The 22,691-nt window shown below is 42.8% G+C and overlaps 1 protein-coding gene across 3 annotated transcripts in view; it reads right to left on the bottom strand.

The window, feature by feature from the left end:
* Nucleotides 1-683: 683 nt before the first annotated feature.
* mbd5 (methyl-CpG binding domain protein 5) overlaps nt 684-22,691 on the bottom strand; it is a 59,734-nt gene continuing 37,726 nt past the window's right edge. For all 3 annotated transcript variants that reach the window (XM_085397263.1, XM_085397264.1, XM_085397266.1), the window contains exons 5-10: nt 19,945-22,332; nt 8,946-9,166; nt 7,730-8,854; nt 7,172-7,245; nt 6,085-6,160; nt 684-5,996 (exon numbers count right to left, since the gene is read on the bottom strand). In XM_085397263.1, the coding sequence (XP_085253389.1) occupies nt 5,934-5,996; nt 6,085-6,160; nt 7,172-7,245; nt 7,730-8,854; nt 8,946-9,166; nt 19,945-22,332 (3,947 nt within the window). In that variant the 3' untranslated portion in view covers nt 684-5,933. The remainder of the gene's footprint in view (nt 5,997-6,084; nt 6,161-7,171; nt 7,246-7,729; nt 8,855-8,945; nt 9,167-19,944; nt 22,333-22,691) is intronic.

Here is a 22,691-nt window from a genome sequence, read left to right as displayed (position 1 = left end):
CAAACATGGCTTTGGAAAATGTTGAGGAGGAAATAGATTTTCTTTTTACTTTTAACAGTATTTTCTCAAGTTTAAGCGCTTTTGCTCCATTCACACTGCACCAAAATAAGTAATAGAAACACAATTAAATTACATTAAAGTCACTGTTTTGTTGTGAAATAACAAAATTTGAACAGTGTCCAAGTTAGTAAAAGCTAATATTCACTTCCTTCTTAAGAACTGCTCTGAAGCTTTTGATTATATTTAAACTTTATGTAGTATTCCCCACGTGAAAAATGTGACTAAATGTTCTGTGACTACTTTGAAAAACATAAGCATTTAATCCACATTTAATAAAAAAGGAGGTCTAGGGCTGCTGAGTAGGTCTAGTAGCTGGATGTTTTTCAAGCAAAAGGGCTTTTTGTGTGTGTGGTTTCAGGTAAATTTGGGGGCGATTTGAAGAGTGACAAACAGCAGATATTTAAAGAGTAATATTTAATATTAATGTTAAAAACCCTGCATATAAGTGTGCTTTCCTGCTTTTCCACTAGAGGCCAGTGTACAACAAGCTTTAAACTAGACTCGTGGTTTTACTCCAAACTTTCTCATTAATTTCCTCTTAGAAATATTTAATAACAAACCTGGGGGGGGAAAAGCACCCGGCCTCCACAAAAAGGCATAAAAATGCACAACAAATCAGATAATTCAAGTAAGAGTGACCATGTTTTTAATATCTTAAACATCTGTGCAACATTTTTCAAAATGTTACATCACTGCATGACCTGTAATGTTTCACAATATTTACAAAAAAAATGCTGCGTACATCAAACCATTAAAAAAAGTCCAAACAATCTCAAAATAATGGACTCTGACAAACTATCCCTAGCCCACATTAATGCAAATAAAGAAAAATAAAAAGAGCAATCAAGTGCACATCATACTTCACGCAGGTCTATTTTTTGTAAAGTATATATTAGTGAGAAAATATATACTTAATTACAAGTTGAAGAAACAAAATACTGACAACGAAAGGATGGGAGATTTAAAGAGCAGAAACAAACACTGGAAAAAATAAAACTCACACTCACACCTCACACAATCACAGGTGGAAGGAGACAGGAGGGTAAAATAGACCGCACGGACCACCTCAAACACAAAAAATGCTTTGAACTCTTGACCACGAATTACAAGAAACCAATAACAGATCCGTAACACATGGGGTTCCGGTCACAAGTGCAGGAACCTGCATGTCATTGCACAAAAACCAAAAAAGAAAACATAATTTGTTTTGTTTTGTTTTTTTAAAAAGAGGTGGAGAGAAGGGGGAGACGAGGCAGAATGAACTTTACCGAAACAGCTCACATGTTCTCCACAGCGAACGTCACATTTTGGAAAACGGCCGGAGGACATCTCCTCCGAAGGTTTACAGTAAGACAAAATAACAAAACCTCGACTCTCAAAAGGGTGCACGCTGAAAATAACGGGGACGTGTTTTTAAACACATTCTTCACAGGTATTGCTTATGTTGTTGCCGCTGTGAAGGTAACAACAATGCCTTGTGTTCGCGTTTGATACTGATATTTTTAACAGTAAACAAAAGAGAAAAACAAAGAAAAAAAAATTAGCTTTTTTAAAAAAAAAAACAAAAACAAAAAAACATTCTCAGTTTTTTTCAGTGTGCACAAAAACACAATAAGGTAGAGAGACATCTCATTGGAAAATACAGTACAACTTGACTTAAAAATGCAGGAATTTGATTTGACTTAAAGGCTCCATTTGTTATGGATATGTAGTCATAGTAGTGTTTTCATTTGGAAAGCACAGAAATGGATGTTTCAAAGGGCAATTATATATCTATATTTTTTTCAGTTTTTGTTGCACAAAATTTCACCCTTGATGTCAGGTAAAATAACTAATTTGTTTAAAAGGTCTTTTTAGTTCTTGCTGCAAAATATTGGCCTCTAATATCTGTAAATCTACCAAAGATGCAGATATTTGGCCGATACCAGTGTCCGTATGGATATTTGGCCAATAATGGTGCACCCCTTGTTTTAGAGGCTGACAAAGGGGAATCTGTTCTTTCAGTAGTGTATTATTTGGTTTTAACTTTTTATTTGTTAGAGTTCTTGCGTATAAAGTTCAAGTAACAGTATTTTAGTTCAAACTTTGAGGCTAATTGGGTTAACGGTTGTGGCTGGCGTGTAAAAATAAAGCTACACATCAATTTCTACTTCATTGCTCTCAGGTTAGAGCATCAGAAAAGATGACTATTAAGAAAAAAAGAAAGAAAGAAAAGCAAAACAGGCAACACAGAAGAGTCCAAACAATGAGAGATGCAGTGTTTCGCAGTGTTGATCTTTGCCATCGATTGGTAATATTGCACTTGGTTATTCCGTAGAGATTGCCGGTGGTTTTGATCCATTTCCAATACTGTCAGACCGATCGAATGATGATTCTTCTTCTCAGCTTCAAACACTGATAACTTGTAGTGTTCAAACTGCATTTATTACCAACATCAGATGTGCATATTCATAAATAAGATGCTCTTTTTCTCTACCATGACACAATCTGTAACAAGTAAAAACATGAAGACTAGAAAACCTCACTGTAATTAAAAAGACTTATCTGTAACGTTCACTTCTTAAATAAGACAGAATATGACCTTTTTGTTTGTAATGGACTCTGAATACATGATCAATTCACTTGTTAAAAAAGGAAAGAAAACATACATATACACATATAAGGCTTGAGTTCTCAACTCTTGGTAGTATTATTGCCATCTAGCATATTTGTAAAGCTTAAAATAAATATGGAGTACTGTACATAAATAATTTACATCAATATGAAAAACAAACAACAAGGCCTCTAAAATGGAAAACCAAAATAAAATAAAAGCGCTTTCACTGCTCTGGAAAGCCCAGTTAGTGTTGCTTCAGATGCCTCGGAGGTCAGTTACTCTACTGAAAGCTGTGGGTAAAAACACGTGGAGAACAAAAATAAAAACAGTCACTGTACAAACAAGCATGTGAATATGATCGCGACAATCAATGACATGATCGTTCGATGCAGCCTGTGATTCTTGTTGCTGAAGGAAAAATCCACCCATGTTAATAACTGGCCAAAGTTTGTGGTTACAACACAAAGCAAACTGAAATTGTCTGCATTTTCAGATGTAGTGGTTTATGGTTTTTTGACTTCCAACAATGAGAGTTAAAGCTTTCAAATCTAAGAGCAGGGCTTATTTTACTCATCATACTGAAAATGGACCAGGATGAGTCTCTAAACATCTCACAGTGTGTTTATATGCATGTAGCGATGGACTTTTATGGTTTCAGTAATCAGGGAGCAAAAGATTTCTCCTGAAAAAAGCCATTTTACATGTAAGCACTCGAGTGACATGAAGTTAACCCTATGCCAACAGAGCATCCAGCTATGCCATCTGCAGATTTAAAATAATGTCAACCAAAACCTCATAAAAGAGGACATAGAAGAAAAAGTCTTAATTAGACCACTGATACATATTTCCCAATTAGTAGGTGCTAGTGCCCAATCTAGACCAGCTCTATGCATTTGCAACACAAAATACTGGTCCCAAACCTGGAGCGGCAGATGTCTGGGACTACATGAAATGCACAGTGATTTCAAACAGACAGCACACAGATTCTTTCCATTATGATTGTAGTTCCAGAGAACTTTCCCCAACCCTTGTTCAACCCCCAGTATCTACTACCTCTTGTTTTACAGTGTATTACAGATGCATGCCCCTCAAAAAACAACTTGTATAGATCCCAAAAACATTGGCATTAGCAAGGCATTAGCATGCCGCCCCCCCAACAGAAAACAAACACTAAAACAAAATGCCGGTCTCAAATTTGGACCCACTGGTGGGAGAAGCTACTGTAAGAAGTTACTTAAACTTGTACAACCTAATACTGTATTACATTTGTTTTAAAACTGTCAAAATGCGGGCTGGTCCTCAAGACACAACAAGGCAGAAGTGGCTGCGCTACATCCATCAAGCTGACGCCAAATCTGACGCCTATTCCATAGATTTTTACAAAATAAAGACTGCCACTCCCAACAGCACTGCAAAATTGCCAGTCACAAAGCTGGAACCACTGACATCAGAGATTATGGGCTGGGCTGCTATTGGAAATTGTGTTCACTGATACTACCCCAAGCTACTGTGTCACTGTGTAATGCAACCCTATGTGGGGTTCTCAAAGCTGTTTAAAGGTAAGCTAAAGGCATCTAAGACAAGACAAGATAGCTCAGGGTCATATTATCTGGTGCCAAATCTATAAATGCTAACCAAAGACCAACGGTCCAAAGGCAACCAGAAATGGCCAACCCCAATGTTGGAACTGCTCATGATATTAAATTTGGGATGGGCTACCTAAGAAATCCAGACACTTCACTCATGCACCCCTTGAAATTCTGTTCAAAATTAATCTCCTGCCACTGAAACAACCCCAACTCACTTGCTACCCGACGCTACGCAGCCTCAAAACTGGTTCCTCATTCCGTTATTCTGTGCCGCAACTCAGAAACCACAAAAAACCTCAGCCCCAAACCACTGAAATCATTAAATCAGGGATGTTTTTCAGAGATGCACCAAGACCACCAATATCCATCAATTCATCATTTCAGTAGCCTAAAATGGGCTAAAACTTGTTTTGCAATGTACACTTGTTCCAGTTAAAAACTCTGCACAGCCAGCAGATGTAACGTCAGCGGAGTTAACTACAGTGCATGTAAGCACGCTGGCAGAAAGAGCTCAACTTCTGAAGTCCAACATTAATTAATAGCATTTAATTTACAACAACATAAAAAAAAGTCTTGCCGTTTCAGAAGCTGGACAACCCATGTTTAGGACTTTTCCCCCCCATCATTTTTACTTTAAATGAATGAACCTCTTCTAAAAACAATCATTGTGGAGGTTTTGGAAAATTAAGTGTCTGTGAGTGGATTTTTCCTTCTGAAAACACTCAAAAAAAGTTTTTGTTCATAAATTACAACACCTGAAAAACCCAGAACCAGACCAAGTAACGTGGTGACTGGTGGAGCCGGCTGGGGTCTCGGTGGGAGGGATACAGGCTGTGGGTGGACAGGGATACAGGGTGTGGGTGTGTGGGAGGGTAGGGATACAGGGTGTGGGTGAGGTGGGACACTGAACACTTTCTGCTGGTAAAGTTCATTCTGTGTTTTTTGAACTGTTTTTTCTCCCCATTACAAATGAACACTTAGCTGGAGTGACTACTGTTATGGTGAGCTCATGTCAGTTTCATCGCTGTTCCCTTACAAAAATAAAACAACAAAGAAAAGAAAAAGAAAGAAAAAAGAAAACAGCACATCTTACAGTTCATCATATAAAAGCTTTAGGCTGTATTCTTATTTATCCTATGCATGCGGCCATATGCGACCGCATTTCTGAATAGAAACCAAGACATTGGTACACTTCTGCTTTGTTTTGTACAATAAAAGATAAAATGTGCATTAGGTACGGTTGTACATGACATTGTACAATATTTACATACAATTCTTAATAGCATGAAATTTCAGGATTATCTATATACATATTGAAAATGTATCAGAAATATTTGGACTGTCTATTTTTCTTAAATATGTAAGGTAATGCTTGTAGCTTTTTTTGTTTATTTTACTATCTTATACTAGAAAAAAATAGTTAATTCAGTGAGCTGTAGACAAATTGCAACCGTTTTTGATGTTTTTCTGTATTCATGTTTTTTCCTACAGTCTATAAACTGTAGTGGTGATTGGAATTTCCAGCACCTTCTGTGGTCAGTCATTAAGTCAAGTTGATATCATGGAACAACGATGTACCACTGAAAGTCCACGTGTAGCACCTGTTAGAGAGCTCAGATCGCATCAAGGCTGAACGGACAAAGTCTCCGAAAGGCTCTGAGGACGTTCTTGGGCCAACACATTCAATGTTATCTGGATATCTTCCTCCTCTTCGGCTTGGGGAGCTTCACCTGACGATCCCTCGACGGGATCTGATGGCACACACACAGGAAACGGTGTGGTGGTGAATGCGGGGGAAACAGCAGTGCATGAGAAGAGAGGAAAAGCGCAAATACTCACTGTGCCCGACATCTTGTCTAGCTCGCTCATGGCCTCGTGGATAGCAGCTTCCAAGTGATTATTCAGTTTCCCCGGTCTGTCAGACAATATTTATATTATTTACTTTTAGGCAGAAGAAAACTTTACAATTATAAACTACAACAAAAAGGTAGCTTAAAAAATAATTATTACACTTGAATCCATCTACAGGATGAGGAAACTGACCGGAGAAGCAGCTGGTTCAACTCCATGTGACCAACGTGTTTATTTATGCTTCTAATGAACTTCTCATAGCTCTTTAACTGAAAATGTCCCACTGTTGTAATACAGGAGTGAGACCTGCTATGATATATGGTTTGGAGATGGTGCCAAGCGGTTCATGGATGTAGTGAAGGAGGACATTCAGAGGGGTGGCATCAGAGGAGGAAGCTAGCGTTAGGGTCCGATAGAGGCAGATGATTCCCTGACGGGAGCAGCCAAAAGAATAAGCAGTGCAGGAAAGATAATTTAGAAGTTACAGGGAAGTATATGATTTTATATACTATTTGATCTTTTTGTAATTTTACACTCTTCTAATATTTTGACACAAGTTTATAGTATACACTGTGATGACTTCCATCATTATTTGTTGTTCGGAGGATTACAGAACCTCCAATGTGTCCATATTTGGGTGTTAAAATGATACGAGTGTGCTGTAACACATAGGTCACTTAAACAGACCTTTAAAGCTTTAATTTTGGATTATTGAAATAAAAGACTAGAACAGTTTTTAATATCTACCCTGGAAAAAAGAAGCTGTACATGTGTAGTTTGTGGAAACAGAGCCACTGAATAAAGTATTCCGACTCTACCTCTGTCATTTTAGTTCAGTCACTTCAGGGTTAATGGTCTATTTTTGCCCCAAAGCGTTTAAAGTTTTATTGTTTCACTTAAACAAATGTTTGCCTCTCCTTTGCTGCAGGACACCATCTTTAACCACTAGGTGTCAATGCCACTTTGGATAAAGATCATCAGAGGAAGCACGAAAAGGCCTCGCTCAGCTCAAACTACAGCAAAGGTGGGTTTATATTATTAATGAAGCACCAGTGTGCTGGGTGAGGTTACTTACTTTAGGCCTCTTTTGGCGGCGCGGTCGAATGCCTCCAAGTCATGAGTTAGTGTTTTCAGCTTCTCTGGCTCTACCTGCACAAAGAAAAGTGGAATCAATTTGAGCACATTCAGCACCAGACTGAAAATTTCCCACCAAGCACCAGGAACTGATGCTCAATTTGAACTCCAGTTTATCACTTCGGCGCGTCTAGCGGATAATTTGGCAGTCACCGTTTGTCGGACATGCTCTGTTCTGCACTTCTGATTTGGCAGGTAAAGCCGTGGATGTGTTTTTGGAGTAATTTGGAGTCCATCTGCCTCGATGGCCGCTGGACAGAAATTTAAAAAGCTCTATTTCCTTCTGACTTTTCAAAGCTGCAATATTTGAAAGTTACAGTCAAATACGAGTTATTCTCGACTTATTGGCAAGCAACTCCCTTTAATTGGAAGATAATTCATTGTAATCCAAGACTCGCTGAAACTTTTAATACTGGGATTGCTGCTCATAGCCTCCTCAGGCTGAGGCGCTGGCTGGCAAAATGGTGACAGGTGGTGACAGACTACCCCGGCCCCTCACCTTGGCCTGCTCCCGCAGCTGCATGGCAGCGCTGTGCACTTGCTCATCCCCGGCCAGCTTTGCAGGCCACGGCGGGAAGCCCTTCAGCTGGCCCCAGACCAGCTCTCCCATGTTGAAGGTCCTGGACCGGTAGTGGAGCAGCTCCGACGAGGGCGAGTCTGGCTGCCGGAGGTCCTCCTCACTGCTCAGGCTCTTCGTGTCCGAAGGGCTGGGCGCCATTCCATTGAAGTGGCCGTTGTAGTGGCTGTAGTCTTTGGCTGTAGCCAGAGGGCCCTCCAGGCTCGTGGAGGAGCTGGGTGACTGGTCGTCATCCTGCCGTGGAGGGCCCAGGACTTCTCCGTAGCCCCGGGTGTTGAAGTGGGGCGTGGTGCCGTTGAGATGGGCGCAACGTTCCACCGTCTGCTCCAGACGTTCCTTGTAGTTAGCTGGTGCCCGACCGCAGTTGTTGAACCGGAAGCTATCATCGAGGTAGGCCTTATCGTGGGCCATCACCAGGCTGTGGTCGTTGGACCCATCGGTGGGGCAGGGTGGCGCAGGGGCCAGACTGGCAGGTCTCTCCATGCAGGGACTACTCCTTACTTGGGTCGAGCACTCCAGGAACTCCTCACCACCCCAGGCGTTGTTGTTGTTCTGACTGTCAAAGCCTCCCCCATGATGAGTCTCCCCGTCCCACTGCCCCCTGGGAGTCCCGCGTCCAGGAGAACGGAAGTAATCATTGGCTTCAGGGCCATCCGGAGTGCTCTTCCCTGGATCCATGTTCTTCTGACCCCGCCCAGGCCTCACCTGCCGCACTCTGGCTTGCTGGGGTATGGTCTCCCCTTCCTGGTGCCCATGCAGGACTGCGCTGACTGCCTGGGGGAGGTTGACAGGTTCCCTTATGGAGGCAGTGAAGGCACTCATGGCACTGAGGGCGTGCACTGGACTCGCCTGCGTTGTCCCGCTCACTGTCGTGGTGATGGTTACATGCACGCCTTTGCTGGCTGCGTCCACAACAGCTCTGTAGATGGCGTCCACAGATTCTGGCCCTCCGCCGGGGGCTCTGTCAGAGCTAGGCGTACCCGCTGGAAGTCCCTCACCTTGGGGCTGCTGCTCCTCCCCAAATTGTGGGTGTGGCAGCATCCCCTGCTGTGGATACAGAGAGGGGCCATTGTGATTAGAAATGTCATCTAAAACATCTGAAATACTACACAGATCAAAACATGACTCATTGCTCCACCTGGTAGTTCTGGTAGAGGCAGGCCATGGAGCCGGAGTTGGCGTTGTTGCTGTCAGCGTAGGGCGGGTTGTCGGAGAAGTGCTGCTGCCCCTGGTAGGCAGGATGAGATACCACTGCTTGCTGCATGCCCTGATGGACCTGCTGCGGGTACATCTGACCTCCACCGGCGTTGACATGTGGCTGTAGAGCGCCCATTCCACATCCAAGTGACGAGGGGTTTCCTGCAAAACAACAGGGAGAGGCCGGTGAGCTCGAACCATCAGACATGGTGTGTATTTTAATACAGACAGCACTGATACTTCACGACTAAGGAACTAAGCAATATTTTATATTTTTGGTAAAACATATGATAAAGCATGCTGAAGTGTAATTCTAGTTACATTTTTTAAAACAATCCACAATATTCACTGCATTCATCAATAAGAATGGATGGCCTACATCAAGGATGTCAAACAAAGGACCTGTGGCCCCCAGCCAGACTACCAAAGGGTCCAGTGTTTGGAGCCTTCACTGTATTTCGTAGAGGTGGGAATCACCAAATTTTTAACATTTTTCTGTAACTGCAAATCAGTACCTGTTTTAACCAATAAGATAACACAATCGTCAAATGGCCATCTATTTCTTGTGGACATAAGGAGATTGCTTTCCTATTTTTTTTCTCATTTTTCAGTTAAGTTAATATAAGTTTGTAGGATTTATTGTCATTTCACATGGTATTTACAGAAATCCACAGCTGAAACGAAATGTTGTTCCTCACCAGCCTCTACAGTGCAATAATCAATAACAAATTATTAATAAATTAATAATAATTTTGCATTCAAACGCTGCAAGAACTTTTCATTTCTTATACCTGATACCTTTTTTTGTAAGTGCTGATCTAAAACCTGAATTTAATAAGCAGACAGCCGCAGACTGGCACTCATTCCTCTTATAATTCTTTAAACTCAAATAAAAGAGCACGTGCTAAGGTGCACTGTAGTGCAGTGTTGACTGTCTCTAATTTGCAGATAGCGCAACATGCTGCTTGAAAATCATCAGGTGACTGCATGCTGCTCTCACCTTTACTTGCTCTCGCTGTGTGTCCACCTCCTCACACATGCACACAAACTCACTTGCAGAGGGGAGCTGATAAGTGAAATCCTACTGACGTCAGTGTCAACACATTTCGTTACCGTAAAAGTGCAACAACAGCTTTTCCAATGAGCACCGGACAAGTGACAACATCACAGCTGTCAGAGTTTTTCAGCAATACCGTCTCACCTGACCACACAGAAAAGCGGACCCTCTGCTACACCTGAGCACTCTAGGAAGCCAACCCACCTTATACTGAATCCAGCTCTGAGTCGGGATTGGACTAGATGAGTACATTCCTACTTTAGAACCCATCCATCCATTTTCTTAAACGCTTATACAGCTTTTATACAGCAGGGAGCTGGAAACTATCCTGGCCAACACAGGGAACAAACATTCACACCCTTGGGCAATTTAGGTTCACCTGCTAATCCTAGTTTTCAGGTAAGATGCCAACTTGCCTGCAAACACTCGCCAACTACTCACTGAGTGGTGAGATCACAAACAGGAAACAGAGAATATTAAATAAAAGGTATATCTAGGGCTAAAATTGGTGAAAGCAACTCAGCTAGCAAACAAAGATAATTTGCCATTAGTGCTCCCAATTAGTGGACCAGTCTGCCCAATCAAACCAGAATACAACCTTCTCATTTAAATGGCATCATATTATGTTATTTTATCAAAAGGCTTAAAGTAGTGTGTTTTAAATCCTGTCTAATATTTTGTTATTCTGCCTTATCTTCAGTTGTATTTCTGGAACGTCACCATAATACTTTAACTTCATTCAATGACGCACTCTGTAACTCTGTTAACAACAGAGCCGTATAAATAAAAATCATAAATATAATTAAAAATCTCAGCAGCTGTAGCATGTTTTTTTTTTAAATCTCTTGTGCCCTTGTGTTCATCTGTGTAATAAACCTCTCAGTTCGGTGGATTTTAAACCTAGAAAATGAGTTGCTTAGAAAGTGTCCCCCGACCGTGGCTTCTACAATCAAAGAAACAAAGTTCCACATTAGCAATCTGTTGCTCCCAAAGCTAACAGATGGACCCGCTGCCAGATGCACGGTACAGCCAGACTTGTTAGCGAAGCATCCAAGGACAGAACATGAGGAAAATACACGGAGGCCACAGATGTATCAATGAATGAAGAGAAAGCCCAGCAGCAATGTTATATGTAGACAAAGCCGGAGCGCATACAGGATCTCAGCAGCCTGACGTGTGTGTGTGTGTGTGTGTGTGTGTGTGTGTGTGTGTGTGTGTGTGTGTGTGTGTGTGTGTGTGTGTGAGTGAGTGAGAGCAGCGACTGGAGCAGCTGGTGCGATGTGACGTAGCTGAAGGGCAGCTGTGTGTTCTCCATTTTTTTCCTCCTCTTTTCTTTCTTCCCCTCTCTCTCACTCTCTCTTTAATGCTGAGAGCCACGACTTGGCCATCCCCCCTCTTCCTCCCCACGTCCTCTCCGCTACTGCTATGATATAGTGACGGCTGTTGCTGGGGCAACAGAGTGATGATTGGTGGTGCTGTCCGCTGCCAGGAAGCTTGTTTGGAGGTGGTGCTGGTGGTAGGGGAGTTGTGGTAGATGGGTGGGGGTGGGGGGTGGGGGGGTTACGAGGGTCGGGTGGTGTGATTTTAGCCTGCTGGGGGATGGGGGCGGTGGTCAGCTGGGTTGAGGGGGGGGGGGGAGAGAGACCGGGAGGGGTTTACAATGAACTTTGGAGTATTTGTTGATGGCAGGAGAAAGGGGGGGGGGGGGGGGGGGGTGTGTTCAAAGCTTGCACGCTGTATAGAAACAGATGGTCAGAGGCTAAAGCTAAGACGCCAATGACTAGGCCACTTTCAAAGCGTTTCAGGGCTCTTCAGACAGTAACATCCACCATTCAGTGACAAAAACACTATTTAGCCTGCTCCCACCCACCAACATTTACTGAATATTTCCCCTAAATGTCCAAATGGTAACGCTGCCAACAGGAGAACTCCAAGGCCAAAATTCATAAATGAGACTTTAGCTGAAAGCTAAAAGTGTATTTGTTCAGCATGTGGTCAAAACATAACTTCATCTACAGTGCTGTAAAAACTGTAAAAATGCCCCAATCCTTATTCATTTCTTACTGTGCAAATTTAAGATAATCAAACTATTTTTAGTATTAGACAAAAATACAGAAAAGCAAATTTTATATGATGATTTCATTTATTAAGGGAGAAATGCTACCCAAACCTACGTGGCCCTAAGGGAAAAGGTAATTGACCCTTTTGTTCTATCATGAATTAACCTTATTAACTCGTTCTTTTCCAAGTTCAGTTTTCCTAGCCAACACAATGTAAAGAAGTAGCCGAGAAACAAAGTAATTGACATCCAGTGAATTACGGTGAGAGCCGTTACCCACAAAATGGAGAAAACTTGGAAGAGTGGCGAGCCTTCCCAGGAGTGGCCAACCTACCGAAAGTACTCCAAGAGTGCATCGAAGACTCATCCAGGGGTGAATCATGAACTCTGCCCATAGGCCTGCAGTTCTTTCTATGTTCTTTTCAGTTCTTTTGTGACCTCCTTTGCTACAGCCACATGTACATGAGTATTTTTTGTAAACATAGCCTGTTTCATGCATACTGACAATGGAGCTTTTGTAAAACTCCTGACAGGGTGAAGATTTCAGAAAACTGCATTTCTGCATTTACATGTGGACAAAGGTGTGCGTTTTTTATGTCCCTTTATGATAAAAGGCTGTGCGCTGTGGCTTTTAATCAGCCATCATTTCTTCACGGTTACTGTTATATCACTACCTGATGATTTGGCACACTTTTCACAGCTTTTGAGATATTTGAAATCCCTATTTAAAAAAAAAACAAACCCATATACATATGGACATAGCCAAGGAGGTCACAAAAAACCCATAACAACATCCAAAGAACTGCAGGCCTCACTTGCCACAGTTAGGGTCAGAGTTCATGAGTCAAGTCAACAAGAAAGACACTGGGCAAAAATGGCATCCATGGGAGAGTTCACCAAAAAAGATCATAAAGGCTCATCTCACATTTGCCAAAAAACATCTGGATGATCCCCAAGATTTTGGGGAAAGTATTCTGTGGACTGACAAGACAAAAGCTGACATTTTTGGAAGGTTTGCATCTGACATAAAACTACCACAGTATTTCATAAAAAGAATATCACACCAACAGTCAAACATGGTGGCATAACCTGGAAGTCCCGAGGACGGATCGTGGGACCTGTGCGTGGGGCTGCACGGCGTCAACGCGTTAACAAGCTAACCGCACTAACGCATTGACGCCATGCAGCCCCACGCACGGGGCGATCTGCTGTAACTCGTTAACGGAGATTAGCCATGTTAATTCAGTTACGGCGTTAATGTCATTTTAACGAGATTAACGATACCAGCACTAAAATAGTAATCTCCAAATGTTTTCTTTTTACTGACCACCTCCTCTTTGATAGCTGCCGTGTCCATCTTGTTGTTGCCTGCAGGTGAAGCGATGGGGGAGGGGAGTTGTGTTAGTGAAGGCGAGAGGTGAGGCAGAGTAACGTTGCGTAGAACGATAAACAATATTGTCACATCTCATTTAAAAATATATCGATATATTTAAAAAGTCGATATATTGCCCAGTCCTATAATAATGTCTGACCATCAGTTATTGTCCTGAAGCTAAAGCGAACTTGGGCTGTGCAGCAGAACAATGATCCAAACCACACCAGCTAGTCCACCTCTAAATGGCAAAAAAACCAACAACAACAACAACAACCCACAAATGGTTCTGGAGTGGCCTAGTCAAAGCCTGGACTTAAAGGCTGTTCGTGTTTCAAAACCACCCAAAGTGGCTAAATTAAAACAATTCTGCAAAGACAACTGCCAGTTGTGGCACAACCATCTCCTGTCACTCCTTCAATTCAGGGTCACAGAAAACCAGGAGCCTATATTTAACTACCACAGTGCAAGAGGCAGGGGACAACATGGACAAGTCGCCAGTCTGTTACAGGGCTAAGGACTAAGTGTAAAAAAAATGCAATAACTAAGAAATTGGGAAATTTTCATAGCACTGTAAGTATGCTCAACTATCATTCAAAAAATGTTTATAATAGTCTAATATGAGTTGCATAACGCTTAATTTCATGTTGTTTAACCCTCTTCTCTGACATTAAAAAACAAAATGAAGCATTCAGAAAACCTTTAACGATCACTAAAAACATTAATGCTGAACTTCTCTTGCAGTAATTATACAGCAGGCATCTACTGAGCAGAACAAGAAATTCCCTGTCAAATGTACTGATATACATTCAGCTAAAATCCAGCTAAACTCCCTGTGCTTTTTACACACACAAAAAAGAAAATGATCAACTACAACCCTGATTGGCTGGTGTGTTAAAGCCCAATAATGACTGGCCTTGCAAACTGGAAGCACTCGCTCTGCAACATGGGGCAACTTGAGGGGCTCATGTGATGACCAAGATTTTGATTAAAGGTTCACAAGCATCACAGAATATTTTTAGTTCTGATCTAGTGTGGGAAACACAGCTGTAGATGCATCGTGAGGCATTATAAAGCAGATGGCACAAAGGGCACTTGAGGCTATCTTCTGCACCCTGAGCAGGTTAACAACAGCAGACCATCCAGGAAACCAAATGAACTTATTCAGTGGAAATTAGTAGAAAAACAGTAAAACGTGGCAACATAATCTCAACTAATAGAAAACAGACGTAACAAGCAACAGGTGGAGGCAACAGGCTGCTTCTCCTCTTCTGCAGTGTTGTACTCCATATGGTGTTGAGTCAGACCTGCCTACATGCTGGTTCAATTATAATGTGGAATATAGTCCTCTGTTTCCAAACAGCTTGCAGGATTGGTTTCATCTTCTGACAGTCGGAGCAAAGCTTGCATGAACTGGGAGATTTTCCTACAATTTTTCACCAAAACATCACCTTTACGCTCATTTTTCGCTGCACATTTTTATTTTTGGACTCTGTTAGAGTAGCTTTACATGAGTCACAGCTCAAAATAATCTCTATTGTTACACTGATCCTTGGTGGAGTCATTCTGTTTATCCACATAGCTAAAATGTTCCTCAATACTGTGAAACTGAAATATTTCAACAGAAAGGTGTTTAGTGTCTGCATTAAAAGACTGCTTCAATGGAGTGCTTAAGAAAATGGAGCCACAACATATCACAACAACAGCTGTGATATGGCAATTATTACTGTAAGGTACAGAGACTCTACAATACTAGAGAGAACCCTAACAATTAGACAACCCCTTATGAGCAAGCATTTGGCAACAGTGGGAAGGAATAACTCCCCTTTTACCCCACCCCCCCTTTTTAAAGAAATCTGAACTCTTTTGTTTGTTGTGACACAATTACGTTCTGTGGTCCGTATGAAGGGCTTTATTAACAATAGGCAACTCCAAAATATATTCTGAACACACAAATTATTTGCACAGATTTCACGTGGCCAGTGTGTAAAGCCCTGAACTTTGTCTTAATTGGCCGCTTCTCATAAATAGAAGATCTGAAGAACTCTTGCTTAAAATATCCCCATATCATAGTTCAAACAGCCAAAATAGTTCCAGTTCAATGTCTACAAGGCAAAGAAACAGACACAAGCAGTTCACACCCTTGAATACAGGATCAGTTTCATGATAACTGAATGGAGAAACTTAAAAAAGTGAATTTTAGCCAAACTCCAAGGCTCATATCACCCCATGTAGGATACTTGTCTAGTCAAAGCAAGTTGTAGCATGTGAAAGGTCTTCTTTTTGCCCTACATTTAAATATCAGGCTCATCTTGTATCTGTGATTCCTCCAGTATGAATCTAATTCTCAGGGCAGGATATAGAAATAATCATGCTGAAACTAAGTGGAAAATTAATTTTGCTGTAGTTTAACAAAGCCTCAGTGTTTCCATGTGAATATCCTGTATGCAGGAAAGAATAATTAAAATGAGCCACATTTCAACCTAGTATAGTATATCCTTCCTAGTACGCATCCTTTCCTAATGTGAAAGTAAAAATTTACATTAAATATACTAAAAAATAACTGAACAAAAAATCCATCAGATTCTGAGGAGGTCAGATTGGATGACTTGTCATTCTTTTTTAAAATTCTTATTTTAAGTACTTAAAAGAAGAATTAAACAGTACTTTTGACTCTGAATACTTGAAACCAAACCTCAGGCTATAATTAATCTCATTTAAACATATGCTTCTCCTCCCATCCCTATCTCATGGCCTACAGAAGACCGCCTGAATTTCAATGAGTTGACTTTGGGAAGGGGGAAAAAAAAAAATCAGACCAACAGGGCACCTGGTGATAAGAACAGGTGGCCTGCAGCAGCCCTTGGTGATATTGCCATTATAAACCATACGAGGACACATGGACACACAATGAATACATAAACTCGAAGTCCAGTCCCCTCAGCAGGCAGGAAAGAGGAGGGGGAAATAAAAAAAATTAAAAATACAAGATGTAGGTTCTTTCAGCAGTTTCAAAAACATACAATCACTCATACACACACAAATAAACAGATGCACATACACACACTGTAATACACAAGCAGCAACAGACACACACACAGGCCTAAACCCTCATCAAAGGCTTCACTCTGGTCTCCATTCAGGGTCTATCGTTACTATAGCGACCGGCTTGCTGGGAGAAGCTCTTTAGAGCGCCCTATCTGGGTTGCTTCCCTTAAAGCGTGATGCAGATCCCATTTCCATCTCCTTACACCATTGACTGATGCTAGCATACAAATAAAACAAAGGGAAACACTGGCTGACTGACAATTAGCCCGGCCTTCCAAAGGATGAGGGGGCTCCCGCTCATTAGCTCGGAGATACTGGAGGAACCTGACGGTCTAAGCTCAGGGCCTATCACCTAAATCCCTCGGTTTTAGCTCGCTCATAACCATAGAAACCACATCTTAATCGAGATTATCGCAGGGAGGGGAGTAAGGGATGTAAACCGAGGTTATTCTGTTTCTATCTGTGTTATTAGGCACATTTTTCCTTAAATAGATCGCTTGGAAAACGGTTCTCCCAAATCTTGGCAATTTCACCAACATACATCTAAAATTTTAAGCATTTCACCATTATTTTTCTCCAAAAACACAGCCGGTAATCTCACATTCCTGTGACCTTCATAGCACACACCTGAGCTCTAAGTTTACAATTACTCAAGAAGGTCCTTCTTGAGTAATCATGCTTCCACAAAACTCTTCCTTATTTTATTTCATTTTTTTTATATGCGGTTGCAAAGCTATTTACAGAGCCACCAGGCAATTCGGCACAAAGCACAGTGTCAGAAAAATGATGGTGATTCTGCCTTTCTCCCTCCGAGAAATGCCCAAACTGTGTAAAGGCAGAACAACAACCCGTAAACTGCATATCCCTGGACAAGAGGTTCACGCTCCTGCATGTACACAAGCAGCCATGCTAGCATCTGTTCCTCTAACATCGAAAACAGTGGACAATCTACAAAAACTTCATAAATAAGTGGTTACTTACGTGTACCGACAGTCCTGGGTGGTTACTCATTGTGACTTTAAAAACAAGAACTGCTAAACATGAAAGCAGAAAAACTGCAAAAATACAAGTACACAGCTAAAGCTAGCAGGTCCACTAGAATCACAAGACCGTGTTTGCCTTTTTTTCTTTTTTTAAATTTCCACCATTTTTATAAATCTCTCTTCGTGACTCAACCCAAAGGTACATACCGAACTCCCAGAGAATGTACTTTCCCTTTGAAATTAGCCTATAGATCCCCTTTACCTCCACTTTTGAAAGTCATGGAACTCCCAGCCCAGTCAGCAGTGCATCTTTCGAGGCTCACCCTCCTACCCCAATCCTCTTCTCCAAAAAGAATATTATTTTATCTATAGACAATGGATGGATTAAAAGTTTTAAGTTATAATGTTAAGGGTCTCTATAGCACCACTGCAGGAAACACACCTGAAAAAAACGTCCTGGGCAGAAAAAGTGTGTTTTTTCTTACCTTAATCAGGAAGAAAAATAGGTGTAGCTATACTCATCCACAGACAAGTTAATTTTACAGAAACTCTGAGGGAAGATAACATTTTATTGAACAGATTAATTGACGAATGGGAGGTATGCCTTGTCAACATATATGCTCCCAGTGAGATGACCTAGGCTCTGTCAAACATGTATTTAAAATGAATATCAGCTATAGCTCAGGCCTGTTGCTGATGAGGGAAGATTTTCATTGTGTGATGTCTGAATCATTAGACTGGTAACCAACCTCTAGGGCTCCCTTATCACAGGTAAGTAGTAGAGGTGGGAATCACCATACATCCCACGATACGATATTATCACAATACTTAACGCACGATACGATATTATTGCAATTTTTTAAAATATTTTGCGATATTCAGATTCTGTACATAAAGGTAAACTTTATCAATATTCATTTTATCTAATATCAAAGTCTCACACTCAGTCTTTCTCTCATTTCAGTCAGTTTTATTGTTGACAAACTGAACGGTTTGTATTACAGTCTAGTCCAACTTAACTGAATGCAACCATCTGGTACAATTATAGCTATTCTGAACTATGCAATTTATGAAAACTATGCAGCCCATTCAGGAACTGAAGAATTTGAAAGTAAATTAACTCATTCACTGCCAGCCATTGGCAGTGAATGAGTTAAACCCACTGACTCATTCACTGCAATTGACGGCTATAGACGTCAATGGCAGTGAATGAGTTAAAACAAAATATAATTTTACATTAAATAAAAAAGTTTTAAACTTAATTAAAATAAAACATGTCTTAAATAAAATAAGTAAACTGTCATGTTTATTGCTGCCAAAAAAAAAGTTAAACACATTTGGACAGTGAAGGAATGTCAGGATTCTTGCTCAGAAAAAGGATCAACATGCTCTGAAGTCAGAGCGTGTTCCAGTCCACAAAAACCTTTTTTGTAACAAAATATCGATTTCTGCTGTCCCTGTATCGATACATTATTAGCAAACAAAATATCACGATACTACACAGTATCGATTTCCCCCCCCCACCCCTAGTAAGTAGAATACGCTTGAATATTAAGCTACAGAAGCAGGCCTGGTGGATGTCTGAAGGTCTAAGTTTCCTAAAAGAAGGAGTTTCACATTTTACCCAAGTAGGCACTGTTCCTACACTAGAACAGACTTATTTTTCACCTCACAAGTAGAGATATATAGAATTAAAAATGTTGAGATTCTCCCAATTAGGGACTGAATATACTTGATGTATCGCAAGTTTTTCTACGCACGATGGTTAAAATGGCTTTAGCGTAACCATCGAGTATAAATTGCCATGGCAATATTAAGCTGTCTGCATGTAATTCACTATAAGGTTTTTTTCTCCCTCCCACATGCTGCGAACGGATAATTTAAAAAAAAAAAAAAAACATTGAATGGCTGATTTGAATGAGTATACCAGTGCAATTTTAGGCACTATGTGGTTTAAAATAACATTTGTTTTTTGGAGGTTATTTAACCATATCGTGATATATATTGTGTATCGTGATGTAGCCAAGAAATATCAAATTAGATTTTCCTCATATTGCCCAGCCCTAATCCCAATCACATTGTCAGACCATTCCCCACTAGTACTTCTCTGGAACACAGGCCACGATGGGAGATTAAATGCATCCCTTCTGAATGATAAAGATTTCACTTCTTTCGTAGCACCAGAGTATTCAACATACATGGCAGTAAATGACACTCTAGTAACGTCTTCCCTTATAGTTTGAGATTGCATAAAATCATACCTTGATAGAGATGGTGTTACCTAGATGGAGGTTTTGAACAATGTGACAGGTTGTAATGAATCCTGAATAAACATTAAGATTATTGATGTTCAGCATTTTCCATACCTTCCTCCTGTTTCTACCTGTCATACAGCTAGAAGTAGGTTTAATCTCATCTCACCTGTCTCGGAGACGCTCTGGGTACAGCTTCCATCACCACCTCCATGTGGAATCACCATGTTAGTCCGTCCCATGCTATGAAGCTGTGAGGGGTGGGGGCCAGGATGCGATAGTGGTGGGGGGTTAGTGTTTGGGCGCCCCAGCGCTATGCCGTCAGGTCCCACCAGTGTGCCGCCTGGCCCCATAGGCCCACAGTTACTCATGGAGGATGCCTGCATCTGAGCCATCATGTCCGGGAACTGGCCTGGACGTGGGCCCAGGTGGCCCCCAGAGGTGTCCATGTTCTGGCAGTGCTGCAGGGTTTCCCCTGGACCCCGCAGCCTCTGCTGGACAAGGAGGTTCTGCTGAGTGCCACCGGGGACCATGCCGGTATTGTCGTTGTAGTGTAGCGGTGCGACTCCTGAAGCGCCGGATGCCGGTCCGGGGTTTAGACCTGGACGATGACCACTGCCTGCCAGGTTGTGAGAACTGTGGCTGCTCATGGACTGAAGAAGCTGGGCCATGGAGGTGTTCGGGTAAAGGTTTCCGAGTCGTCCCACTTTTCGTAGCTGCTCAGTGGCACTGGGGCCCGGCATGTGGTGTCCTCCTATGCCTGGCTTGCTGAGTATGCTATACACCATGTTGTTGTCATGGTTTACGGCACCGCTCCCGGATGATTGCTTTCGTTTGCGCATGGGATCCCTCTGCTGGGCCATGAGCTTGTCTCTGAGAGCTGCCCGGCCGCTCTGGCCCTCAGGAGTGTTGAGCAGCATGGTGGAGTTTGGCGGGAGCATGGGATTTAAAGTGCTGTGTCCTTCCATGCCTCGAGGGCCACTCACGGGGCCAGGATGCCCTCCACCCCCTCCATTACCTCCGCCACCTGCCCCCATGCCTGACATACCAACACCACCAGCAGCCATGCCAGTAGTGCTGTTGCCAGCAGCGCTGAGTTTGTTTTGATTTGCTAGCTGTGCTTTGGCTGCGGCTGACAGGAGGCTGCTGGCGGGGAAGGAAGCGGCATTCTGTTGGTTGAGGATCTGGTTGAGGGGCATCCCCAGGAGTCCCGGGTGACCCTTCTGGGAAGCACTGGGCGTGGCCAGAGAAGATGACGAGGAGGAGGAAGAGGTTGGAGAGTACATGGGATTGCCGTGCTGCTGGGCGCCAATTGAATTTGCCATACCGGGCAGCAGCTGGGAGTCTTTGTACTGATGGAGTGCATCGGTTTTGTTAGTGGAGGGGCTGGAGGGCATGGCGGGCCTGGGAGACCCCATAGCTGATCGAGGGGAACGAGGAGGAACCTTTATGGTGCCACACGGGGCCTGATGTCCCGAGGGCATCACAAAGTTACCGTGGTCAGAGGAGGTGGAGGATGAACGCGAGCGATGAGGGGAGGCCTCTATTCTCCCAAGCGCAGGCCCAGCCATGTGGACAGGTGAGGTAACGGGGGAGGGAGACATGGAGGAAGCCGGACCACCCTGCTGAGTCCTTTGAACATGGCCACCATGACCCACAGGCCCAGGCTTCACTGTGGGTAACGGTAAGTTGCTTGGCAAGGGAACAATGGCGGGAGGGGGTATGTTTACATTCATCACTGGTACCTGAGAGTGGATGTTAGGCTGGAAGTTGGAGGGTGTTGGGGCATTGGTGGGAGTCAGACTGACTGGCTTGTTAGGGATGGGGTCCAGGATGCCTAAGGGGTCCTTTTCAGACGTTAACTGCCTTTTCTGGAGGGCACAGGATGGCGGTATGGATGGAGGGGGCGGTACAGGGTGCACAGGGGGCTGTGTTTTATGGTGAAATGTTGCACGGGGCATATCCATACCAGGGGGGAAGTTCCCCCGCGGCATGTTCATGTTAATGACAGGGCTTTTGGCAGTGGCCGTTGGGGAGAGGGGCGTGCTAGTCCTTCCTGTCATGGCACACGATGGCTGGCCCGCTGGGGAGCCGTGAAGCATCACACTAGGCGGGGAAAGAGGTGTCCTAGTGTTTCCGTGGATAGAGGCTGAGCCAGGGCTACCGCCTCCTGGAAACCCACAAGGATTGGTCCTTGTAAAGCCCTCAGGGCTGCCCAGAGTTTCTGTACTGGGAGACTGCGAGCCATCTCCATAAAGCTTAGCACCAGATGGAGGTGGGCTCAACATGCCTCCATACCCGGACCGGTAAGGGGATTTAGGGCCTGGCTCCCCGCTGCCCAGCCTCTGCAGCCTGGGGTACCCAGGGTAATGCTCTGGCTGCTGGGCTCCACCCAACTCCTGGGGTGGATACAGCCTCTGCTGCTGCTGTCCACCTGCCATCATCACCTTGAAAGGGTTCTTACAGTCAGGGCCAACAGAGTTGGGCACGCCATCGTGGGGTTTAGTCCTTATTGCTCGTTGAGTTGTGGAATGCACAGCAACCACAGATGATGTACCTTAAAGAGAAAAAAAAAGAAAGAAAAGGAAAGTCTGAGTTAAACCAGGACCAACAGCTTGGAGAAAACATTAGTCAGAAGAAGAAAGTAACTATTATTCACCTCCATGTGTAGTTTAACTCAAAATGTAGGACTTTAATAGGCTGGCAAGTTATTTACCAAGAGAGCCTTCTTCCTTCTTGGAAATATCGCTAGAATAAGACAATTATATACAACATATACAAGATGGCGCTGGAGTGACGGCAGCCTTTCCAAGTAGCTCTGCAACACCGCACCTTTTTCTTAACTTTAACTTTTTTTAGACTAGGCTTTAAAACTTTATTTCACCTTCCTCTAGTTACTCTACTTATACCTCTTAG

The sequence above is a fragment of the Rhamphochromis longiceps genome, linkage group LG23 (assembly GCF_057381845.1).
Source record: "Rhamphochromis longiceps isolate RC_006_pf linkage group LG23, R_longiceps_female_GT1.1, whole genome shotgun sequence".
In the NCBI taxonomy this organism is placed as follows: domain Eukaryota; kingdom Metazoa; phylum Chordata; class Actinopteri; order Cichliformes; family Cichlidae; genus Rhamphochromis; species Rhamphochromis longiceps.
Note: the sequence above shows the minus strand (reverse complement) of the source record. Positions and strands in the feature narration are given on the sequence as shown.